The 10,872-nt window shown below is 69.0% G+C and overlaps 2 protein-coding genes across 2 annotated transcripts; both read left to right on the forward strand.

Annotated features, from left to right (window-relative positions):
* The first annotated feature begins 73 nt into the window (after positions 1–73).
* Positions 74–1,573, forward strand: NABP2 (nucleic acid binding protein 2). Its single transcript, XM_059832829.1, has 7 exons — positions 74–84; positions 482–575; positions 638–776; positions 863–934; positions 1,028–1,109; positions 1,217–1,283; positions 1,401–1,573. The coding sequence occupies exons 2-7, from the start codon at positions 497–499 to the stop codon at positions 1,571–1,573; spliced, it is 612 nt and encodes a 203-aa protein (XP_059688812.1). The 5' UTR covers positions 74–84; positions 482–496.
* A 1,532-nt stretch (positions 1,574–3,105) lies between these two features.
* On the forward strand, positions 3,106–6,102 carry SLC39A5 (solute carrier family 39 member 5). Its single transcript, XM_059832768.1, has 10 exons — positions 3,106–3,464; positions 3,554–3,734; positions 3,878–4,052; positions 4,543–4,712; positions 4,811–4,948; positions 5,029–5,089; positions 5,164–5,352; positions 5,533–5,613; positions 5,688–5,878; positions 5,953–6,102. Exons 1-10 carry the CDS (start codon positions 3,106–3,108, stop codon positions 6,100–6,102), a joined length of 1,695 nt encoding a protein of 564 aa, XP_059688751.1.
* Positions 6,103–10,872: the final 4,770 nt, after the last annotated feature.

Here is a 10,872-nt window from a genome sequence, read left to right on the forward strand (position 1 = left end):
CTTCCGCTCTCCGCGCGCTGATTGGCTACCCGGAGTGGCGGCCGGCGACTTCCGGGAGTGCCCGCGGCGGCGGCGCTCCAGCAGGTCAGCGCGCGCAGCGGAGGGGGACAGCGCCGGCGGCGGTGAGGGGGGAGGTGCGAGCGCCCCCTGGTGGAGGGGCAGGAGGGCGGGGCGTCGAGCGGGCCCGGGATCGGGCCCGGCCCCGGCCTAGTGCTGGCCCCGGCCCCACGCTCCCGTGCCCGGTGGCCCCGCTGCCCGGTTGGCCCCGGAGCCCCGTCCCCGGAGGTGCTGTCCCGTCCCCGGTGTCCCCACGGCCCAGCAGTCCCGTCCCCACCAGAGCTGCCCCCCCCCCCCAGCCGGTTGCGCCCCATCCCCGTGGGCCCGTCCCGGGGGTGCCGTGGCCGGTGTGCCCCCCCCATCCCCGGTCCCCCCCATCCCCGGTCCCCCCGTGCTGGGCCGGGGGTGACGGCTGCGTCCGCAGGGCCCCGCCGACGCCATGAGCACTGAGACGCTGGTGAAGGACGTCAAACCGGGGCTGAAGAACCTCAACCTCATCTTCATCGTGCTGGAGACGGGTGGGTGCAGCGGCGGGGGGGGCCGGGGTCCCTGTGCCCCCCTGACCCCCTCCCGCCCCCAGGCCGGGTGACGAAGACGAAGGACGGGCACGAGGTGCGGACGTGCAAGGTGGCCGACAAGACGGGCAGCATCAACATCTCGGTGTGGGACGATGTGGGGAACCTCATCCAGCCCGGGGACATCATCCGCCTCACCAAGGGGTAGGCGGGGGGCCGGGGGGGGCACCCCGGGACCCCCGTCCCCTCGGGGCTCCCCCCGGCCTGACGCGCCGTCCCTCCCCGTCCAGGTACGCGTCCGTCTTCAAGGGCTGCCTGACCCTCTACACGGGGCGCGGAGGCGACCTGCAGAAGATCGGCGAGTAAGGCGGGGGCCGGGGGGCCCGCCGGAGCCGGGGGGCGGGGGGGGGGCCGGGGCGCAGCGGGGGGACCCCATCGCCCCCCTCTGCCGGCAGGTTCTGCATGGTCTACTCCGAGGTGCCCAACTTCAGCGAGCCCAACCCCGAGTACGTGGCGCAGCAGTCGCAGAGCAAAGGGGTGAGTTGGGGGGGGCCGGGGGGGGGCCAGGCTGGGACGCCGGGGCCCCCCCTGAGCGTGGCCGCCCCGGCTCTCCGGCACACGGGGTGTCTCCATCTCCTCCGCAGGCCCAGAACGAGAGCGCGAGTCCGGCCGCTTCGCAGACCAGCCAGGGCCCCCCCGCGGCGTCCCCAGGTAGGGTGCGCAGCCCCCTCCCCACCGCGGGGGCGCGGGACCCCCCGGCACCGCCTCCCCCCGGCTCAGGGGTGCCTCCAGCCTCCCCTTCCTCTCGGTGCTCTGCTCTGCTTCCAGCCCCCGACAGCCAGAACGGGAACGGGCTGAGCCCGGGGGGCCCCGCGCACCCCCCCAGTGCCCCCGCGCACCCCCCCAGCGGCCGCATCACCCGCAGCCAGCCCGGCCACCCCGGCCCCGCCGCCGGCCCCGTCAGCAACGGCAAGGAGACACGGAGGAGCAGCAAGAGATAACGGGCCGGGACCCCCCCGCGGCCCCTCTCCTGCCGGCCCCCGGTACGGTCTGGGGGGGCTGTCCCCGGCCCCCCAGCTCCTGCCCCTGGGACGAGGAGGGGGCCGGCCGGGCCCCGCTGCCCCCGCTCAGGTGCCGCTGGGGAGGGCGGGGGTGGCCCAGGCCCCCCGTCTTGGGCCGGCCGGGCTCGGGGGTCCCGGGCCGGACAGGGCTGAGCCGCGCGGCCGCTGCCCCACTGCCCCCGCGGCCGGGGGGGCCGCAGCCCCCAGCCCGTGACCCCGCACCCAGCCACCGCCTGCCCTCGTCCGTGCCAAGGCAGGCGGCCAGGACCTGTCGGGGCGGGTGTTAATAAATGTTGACCTCCTGCCTGCGCCTTGCCTGCTCCCTGCCTGCGGCCCTGGCCCTGTCGCGGGGGGCCCGGACCCCCCTCGCTCTTTAAGGCCCTCCCCGCGCGGCCCCTCCCGGCACCGGGGCTGGCTGGGAGCAGCGCCTGGGTGACCCTTGGCCCCCCCAGTTCGGGCGCAGCAGACGGCGCGGCCGCGGCACGGGGACGGGGGCCAGTCAGTGGCGTGTCCCCCGGCCCCCGCGATCGGCACAGCGCGGCCCCAGGTGAGCCCCTGGGGGGGGCACAGGAGGGGTCCTGGGGGGGCACGGGCTGTGCCGGCACTGCACCCGGCAGGATGGCGCCCCACGAATGGGATGAGGCCGGGGACCGCGAGACCCACCTCGTCGGGAGGGGGTCAGCTCTGGCCAAGGTGGGGCACCCGCGGGACCTCACACCGTGGTGGGGATGACAGTGGGGCGCCAGCTCCCGGAGTCATGGGATTTTCCCAGCCCCACAGCATCGGCAAGTCCCACGTGGAGGGGGAGGACAGGCCCCACGGCCATCCCGCCATCCCACCCGCGTTTTGGTGTTTCCCATCACCGTGCAGGGCTGTTCCTGCATCCCTGGCAGCGGGGTGGGAGCTGGTGTGGGGGGCCACGGCGGTGCCAGGCAGGGGTGCGGGCGGGTGGGGTGGGGGTGCGAGCGGCCTGCCGGGGGGTGCTGCTGGCGTTATCTCTCCGCCCGGTGAAACATTAACTCCAACACAAAAGCTGCCCCAGTTGCAAAACCTCCCCTCAAGGACAAGTGTCACCGTGTCCCCCGAGCGTTGTCCCCCCCGTCCCCCCCCATTGCCCACCCTAGGGAGCCCAGCCCCGTGGGGGGCACAGGGACAGCAGCGGGCCCTGCCCGGCCCCCCAGCCCCGCTCCCCGGTGGGTGTCCCTGAGCCCCGGTGCAGGGACACGTGTCCCTGGGCCGTGACCCTGATGCCGCCTGTGGCTTTCCAGCCGTCCCTGTGGACGGACGGACGGGCGGCAGGAGGGTGCGTACCCGGGGCTGCTGGGAGGGACCCACGGGCACCGGGGTCTGTGCCCCACGGGGCCGGGGCGGGGGGCCAGGGACACCGCAGCTCCCGCCGCCCTCGCGCCAGCATCCCCCTCTCCCCCAGCTCCGCCGGGGACCCCCCTCCGCCGCCTGCGGGATCCGGCCCCATGGGCCCCCGGGGGCTCCTCCTGGGCGTCCTGGGGCTGCTGGCTCTGGGGGCCGGGGGGCAGCCGGGGCCGCTGCCCGAGGACGCGGCGCAGGAGCACGGCTACTACCTGCAGCAGCTCTTCGGGCAGTACGGGGCCAACGGGACGCTGCCCTTCGAGGGGCTGGCGCGGCTGCTGGGCAGCCTGGGGCTGGGCCGGGTGCAGGTGGTGCAGATCCAGCACGAGGAGCTGGGCCACGGCCACGTCAGCCACCTCGACCTGCTGGAGGTGCAGGAGGAGAAGCACCGGCACCGGCACCCTGTCTGGGAGCACGGCGGGGACCCGGCACCCAGCGCCCCGCCACCCACCCGCCCGCCCAGGTACCCGGCTGCCCCCTCGCCCGCTGCCGGGGGGCTGCCCCCCAACACTGGCACGATGGTGGGGGCTCACCCGCGCTCGCCTCCCCCAGCCCCCGGCCCTCCCGGACAAAAAGCTGGACGAAGCCGGCGCCCGCCGAGCCCCCGGGTGCTGGGGCCACCCCCGGGAGCCACGGGGCCCCCCCGCCGCCGCGGCGGGACCAGCCCGGCCTGAGCCTGCTGGGGAGGGTGCTGGGCTTGGAGCACTCCAGCGCCGACCACCCGCACGACGATGTGAGCGGGGCCGGGGGGGTTCGCGCCGTCCCGCTCCGCTCTCACACGCTGGGAGCCCCCGGGGAGCCCCGGCTGCTCCTCGTCCCCCGGCGGGACCCGGGAGCCCCGGTCCCCCCACGCCGCTCACCGCCGCCCCCCCACAGTGCCTCAATGTCACCCAGCTGCTGGTGAATTTTGGGCTGGACTCGGTGTCCCAGCTGACGCCGGAGCAGTTCACCCTCCTCTGCCCGGCCCTGCTCTACCAGATCGACAGCCGCGTCTGCATCCAGCACAGCGATGAGGTGACGCTGCCTCCCCCGGGGGGGGCCCTGTGGCCAGGTAACCCCAACCTGGGGCACCTCCCTGGCTCCCAGCCCCAGGTCATCTGTCCCTGGGTCCCCTGTCCCTGCAGCCCCATCCCCAGGTCCCCATCAGCTGGTCCCCAGGTCTCACATGGCTGCGTCCCCAGGTACCCCAGCGTCTGCTCCCCATGGCCACTCTCGCTGCACCCTGAGCCCCGGGTCCCCCATCAGCTGGTCCCTGTGGACCCTGTCCCGGCATCCTCATCCCTGGCTCCTCCGTCATCAGATCCTCAGGTCCCCTGTCCCTTCATCGCCATCGCTGGATTCCTGCAGCGTCTGGTCCCCATTCCCCGCCGCCCATCCCTGCATTGCCCATTCCTGCATCCCTGAGTGCCCCCCTCCCACATCCCCCATCCCCAGGTTCCCATCACCCCACAGTCCCGGTCCCACGGTCCCCATCCCTGCTTCCCCATCCCTGGGTCCTGCACCCTCCTGCCCCGGCCGTGCCCGTCTCACCCGCCCCGCAGCGCTGGGCTGGGGGCTCCTGGCCGTCACCTTCGTCAGCCTGCCTTCCGCCCTGGCCGTCGTCCTCATCCCGCTGCTGAGCCGCGGTTTCTTCCGCTCGCTGCTGGCCTTCTTGGTGGCACTGGCTGTGGGGACGCTCTGCGGGGACGCCCTGCTCCACCTCTGGCCCCACGTAGGTACCCCCACCCCGGCGGGCTGGAGGTGGCAGAAGGCACCCGGGGGGGACCGGGGGGACCGGGTCCTCTGAGCCACCGGGTCACCCATGTCCAGGCCCAGGGGAGGCACCAGGAGACACCGGCGGAGCCGGGGGCCGCGGTGCTGCAGGGGCTGGCGGTGCTGGGGGGCATCTACCTGCTCTTCCTGGTGGAGCTGCTCCTGGGGATGCTGCGGCGGAGCCGGGAGGCCACGGTGAGAGCTGCGGGCACCGGGGAGGGTGCGGGGCTGCCACCAGGTCCAGCTTTGCACCCAATGCCTCTGTGTCTTCCCAGGGACGCCCCCCCGGAGAGACCCCCGATGTGGCCGCGGGGGTCCTGGCACCGTCACGAGGAGGTAAGACCCCCTTGCACCCTGCAGTGCTCGCGGTCCCTGGCCCTGGCACCCATCCTGCATCTCTGCCACTGCAGGGGCTGAGCTGCGACACCTGACGGCACCGGAGCCAGAGCTGGAGCTTAAGCCCCACGGACACCCCCACGGACACTCCCACGGACACTCCCACGGCCCCGCGCTGCCCCCCAGCCCCGGGGCCACTGACATTGTCTGGATGGTGGTGCTGGGGGACGGGATCCACAACCTGACAGACGGGCTGGCCATCGGTGCGGGGATGGGGAGATGGAGACGGGGAAAAAGGGGTGCACAGGGGCAGGGGCTGCATGGTACATTGGGGCACGGGGGCAGGGGGTGCACAGGGACGGGGGTGAACGGGGACGGGGGTGCACGGTGCATCGGGGCACAGGGTCCGTGCAGGTCCGGGGCGAGGGACCCTCTTCCCGCAGGTGCCGCCTTCTCCCACAGCCTCTCCAGCGGCCTCAGCACGGCGCTGGCCGTGCTCTGCCATGAGCTGCCCCATGAGCTGGGTAGGTGCCCGTCCCCCCGCCCCAGCCATGCTGCCCCCCGCAGCCCCCCGCCACCCACCCTCCTCTTGCCGCAGGCGACCTGGCGGTGCTGCTGCGGGCGGGCACGGCCCCCCGCACCATCCTGCTCCTCAACCTGCTCTCGGCACTGCTCTCCTGCCTGGGGGCGGCGGCGGGGGCGGCCGTGGGGCAGAGCGCGTCCCACCTCACCCCCTGGATCCTCACCGCCACCGCCGGCGTCTTCCTCTACGTGGCCCTGGCCGACATGGTAAGGGGGTGGCCGGGGGGGGCCTGGGGCTGGGTCTCACCCCAGCCCTGCTGAGCCCCCTCGCTCTGCCCCAGCTCCCCGAGGCGCTGCGGGGCGCAGAGGGCCCCGGTGAGGGCACCTGGGGCCGCTTCCTCCTGCAGAACGTGGGGTTCCTGCTGGGCAGCGCCATCATGTTGGGCATCGCCCTCGCCGAGGGGCACGTCCGCGCCTGGCTGCAGCCCTGAGCGGCCCCAGGGCTCGGCCCTGCTCGCCCCTGCCGCTGACCGGAGCGGGGAACCGCGGCCGGAGCCAGCGGCGGCCGAGCTGGAAGGATGGCAGGACGGCGGGAGCCCCAAATGTGCCCCCAGGACTGGACTTTCTCCCGGCCTCGCAAGACCCCCAGGGGCATCCGCCGTCCCCGGGAGTCTCCGTGGCTCAGCTCTGCGCAGCCCCTCCGTCCCTGTGGGGAGGGGACGTGGGGTCCCCTCGCTGCCCCATGTCCTCTCCCGGGGGATCGGGGCACCCAGCACTCCCTGGGGCGGGACGGCAGCGGGGTGCTCGCAGACCCAGCTCTGGGGGCGAGGTTGAGCATGTTTCCCCTTCCTGCTCCGCCTGGACCACCCGTTAGCGGAAGAAGGACGACCGGACATAGAAGCAATAGCATTTTAATAAACATAATTGATTCAAAGCCACAATATGAATAACAGGACTTGGTCGCAGCTTACATTGTATAAAATAGATCAAGTCTGAATGCTTTTTTCTTTTTTTTTTTTCCTTTTTATTTTTTTAATTTCTTTTTAGTTCCTTTTCCCCCCTCCCTCCCCAAAGGTGATGCAGGATTTCTGAAAATACATATATGGAACATCCGAGACAAAAGTAACCGCTCACTAGGCTCAGGCAGGGGTAAGGAGGAGGCCGACAGGATAGCGTCTGCGCTGCGGGGACGGATGGCTTGTTGGGCTGATTTCCTTCTTCTCCTACTTATCGCCTCGTATTCGCTCCCTAGAACCGCGAGGGGCTTGAACGGCTTTGTGCCTCCCTTGCACGACACGAAGGGATGTTGCTCGCTCCAATTTCCTCTACCCAGAGACAAGTGCTTCGCTGGTCAGGACTGATTTCGGGGCTCTCTGGGGCGCCTGCTCTCAGGAGAAGGGCGAGAAACCAGCAAGCTCAGGGGGACATGGCTCAGTTTGCCCACCAAGGCACCCGGCACCTCGAGGCCGCCGCGACGGCCCCAGGGGGATTTCATACACTTTTTTTTTTCTTTTACTCTATTTTTAAATTGCACATCAAAACTCTACCCTACTTGCGGCGGGTCTCCGTGGGGCAGGCGTGCGGGGGGCGAGGGGCCGGGAGCCCCTGCAACCCCGGGAGCGGAGCCCTCCTCGCCCCACCAGGCCCCGCGCTTGTGCTTTGAACCAGTGGTTGAAGGAAGAAGCACCTACAGAGGGGAAGGAGATGCCTGAACCGCCGACACGGCGGCACCGGATTTTGCACTGCGGGCGCCGCGGGACGGAGCGCAGACCCTGCCTCTGCCGGGTCTCGGACGGGGACGGTGCCGATGGCGCTCGCTGCGGAGACGCTCGGCACCGACCCCTCGAGCTGACGCGCTCACCTCTCTCTCCCTGCCCGAGTACAAAGGCATCCATGCTAAAGGTCCCCAGCAAGAACGACTGCCAATTAAGGCCCTGCCGCTGACGAACAACAGCATGGCCGCACGCTGGTTTTTGCTCAGCAGGTTCCACATTTCAGTGCACTGGAGGGGAACGAAGCCGGGGAGTTAAAGTAAAAATACCTTCAGAGGAGACGAAGCAGCTGCTACACACGGACACGCGCGCAGACGCCGAGCGCGCGGCGCCGGCACGTAAGGGGCTCGCTCGGGGCCGCTCTCCCCCTCGACCCACCCCTTGCGGGGAGAGGGGCGCTTGCCCATTGCAGGCAGATCCGGGCAGAGCCCGGCCGGTCTGCCCTCGCTACGCGCGCCGCCGCCTTGGTCCGGCGCTGAGGCTGCGGGTCCGAGAGGCGCGAAAGCGTTTCCCCAGGTCTGCGCCCCAGCTGGGTTATTGCCAGAGGTAGGTGTGAACAGTGCAGAGAAGACACAAATTAAAGCAGCTCTTGGTTATCTAACCACCCCAAACACAAGCCTACGGAGACTCGCCCATCCCGCGCTGGCTCTTCCCATGGCGTGGAAAGCTCCTGCCCCGGCGCAGCCGGCCCAGCCCGCCACGGGGCAAACGGGGGGATCAGGGCACCCCGTGCCCGGGCTGGTCTTGCACCGGGGCACCCCTGAAGCGTGGCGGCTCAGAGTGCCCGGAGCAGATGGAGCTGGGAAAGGAACCGGCTCAGGCCCTTTCCCCAGGGAATGTCGCTCTCCGCTCCCTGCAAAGGTCTGAAAACAGCCAAAAAACCACTGCCAGGGACTGGGGCGTCTGAGTCCCCGGGGGTGTCCAAGGCTCCGGGGTCCGGCCAGCCCCGGGGCAGCCGAGGGGACGGTCACGCCGCAGGCAGGCGAATGTCCCTGCAGCGGCCCCGGCCCCAGCCCTGCGGGGAGCGAGGGTGGGCTTCAGTCCCCGCGAGGGGGGCCGGGTGCCGATTGCTTTGGGGACACCCAGGGAACGGCTCTGCCGAGCCCCAGCACCTGCTGCCCCGTGTCTGGCACATCTGAGCCGGACAAGGAGACGCCTGAGACAGTCCCACTGACGTCCCCTGCGCCAGACACCCGCAAAGGGACGAGTGACGGGCACAGGAGCCACCACTGCCTCCCGGGACAGCGCCGGTGTGGCAGGAGAGCAGCGAAATACAGTCCGAGAGACGTTAACAGATGTCCAACCCGGACCGGCCGGCGGGATGGTCTGAAAGGCTGCGGGTTGCCCAGGATGAGACCCGGCTGCAGCGGGGAGGGGGGCTGAGCCCTTCATTACCAACCTGTGCCTCCCTGAGGCAGGACAGGTGAGAAATGAAGGAAATCTCCGTAAACTCCCTTCCAAGTGTATCGAGGAGGAAAAGAGAAGGGAAGAACCTACTGAATTACTTTAAAAGGGCTTTGAAAGGGCTCTTAGAGGACTTGGAAATCTTTAAAGCTAAAGAGAGCGCCTGCTGAGACAGAGCACGTGCGTACCCGCAGACATACAGACCTGCACGCCTAACATCCACGCTCCCAACCCCAGAGAGGGCGAGGAACGCCAGGCACTGCGAGCCGGGAGGTCTCCAACCATCAGCACTGCATCCTCCCTGCAGACAGACACTATTTAACGCCCAGTCCTGCCCAAACACCAGCTCGCAGCTTGCTGCTCCGAGCTCACACTAAATCCCAGTCCGTGACAGAATGCAGCCCGACGCCTGCAGCGTTTAACAAGATTTCCTGGACACCAACAGGTTTGGAAAGAGCAGGGAAACATCGCGAAGCCCAGCCATACCCTCTGCCACGGATCTGGCAGCTCCCTGCCCAGTCTCTGCTCTGCCACGCTGGGATGGAGTTGGAGATCCGCAGGGAGAGTCTCCGGCCTGAAGCCGGCTCTCGTGGCTCTCGCTGCTGGGGACGGGAGCCTCGGCGGGTTTGGGATGTGCAGGAGAGGGAACAAACACAGGCTGACGGGAAAAACTGAGGGATCAAAAGAAATTCAGATCTTTTGGAGGAGGAGGAGGAACTGGCACGTAACGATTTCAGTGCAATTTTCAAGCCCACGCTGCTGAACGTGGCAGCTGTAGCAGGTCGCTTCAGGACACGTGTGTCCACAGCTGTGGGGCACCGGCTGCGGCGACAGAGAAGGATGTGACCCTGGGCAAGGACCTGCCTGCTGGAGGGGTGAAATTCAGGCTCAATCCTCTTGCAAAACCCGCTGGGCTGCAGGTTTTGCTCTCAGCCTTCCTCTGCCCACCCACCTCTCGTCCCCGCAGCCGGAGCCGGACGCCAGTAGGGCAAAACGGCATGTGGCAGGGGACACGAGAGCTTTTTGGGGCACAGAAGGACAAGGACCGGCTCCAAGCACCGTTCCCCTGACAGCCGCAGCCAGCCCCTGCACAGCACCCCCCCCACCTCGGCACGCGGGGGGGACGTTGAAGAAAGCAGCCGTTTTGGTTAGTACCTTCAAGTAGGAAAAACGTTCTCAAGTCCAGCGCTCAGGACAAGGCTCTGGGTTTGTCTTAATGCCCTCCGAGCTCCCCGCACCGCAGCTCCCAGCGCCTCAGGACCCCTCACCCACAACCTGCCTACGTCATCTTTGATTTTCCTTTCGGTCAAACCCCCCAATCTCTCGCAGGCAGGAGCCGGGCAGCGCACCCCCTCCACACACAACCCCAAACTGGCCACGTTTCACATAGTGCAAAATTCAGGAACGGAACAACGCTGCCGACATTGAGGCGCCCGAACGCTGCCCGAACGCTGGGAGCCCTCGTCCCATCCTGCAGCGGGGCTGGGACCCCCCGGGGGGGGCCGGGACCCCTCACGCCTCCGGCCCCTCTCCCTGTCCTCTCCTCCCAGGGCAGGCAGCCACCGTGTTTTATCCGACTCAGACCAACTTTACCGGCGACTCCGTCCATGTCCTTCGCCGGAGGCAGAGCTCGGAAGGGCTCACTCCCGGGGCGAGGAAGCTGGCAACCGGTCTGCGGACAGACGGGCAGCGCCAGCCGCGGCAGGCAGAGCAGCACGGCCGGGACACGCAGCACGCCGGGGCTCCGATGACGAGCCCTGGAAACTAAGTGCAGAGCACCAAAGAAACGGCAGTTTTGGTCAAGCCATGAGGAAATCACTCCCTACGGCCTCAGGAAAAAAAGAAAAAGAAAGGACAGGAGGAAGGACCAGGCGCACGAGGCAGAAGCCGCCCACCCTCCGCAGCTAAAGAAAAACCCCGGCGGGACCGACAGCTTCGGGATGCACAGCACGAGACACTCAGCACCCTGGATCTCCGAAACATCACACCCACGGTCACACACCGTGGCTCAGCTAGAGGTTTCCATGCATTTACTTTATTATTTTCAAGTTGACGAACAATATCGATACGACTGGGTCGAGTAAG

This window comes from Gavia stellata, chromosome 36, assembly GCF_030936135.1.
Source record: "Gavia stellata isolate bGavSte3 chromosome 36, bGavSte3.hap2, whole genome shotgun sequence".
Taxonomy (NCBI): Eukaryota; Metazoa; Chordata; class Aves; order Gaviiformes; family Gaviidae; genus Gavia; species Gavia stellata.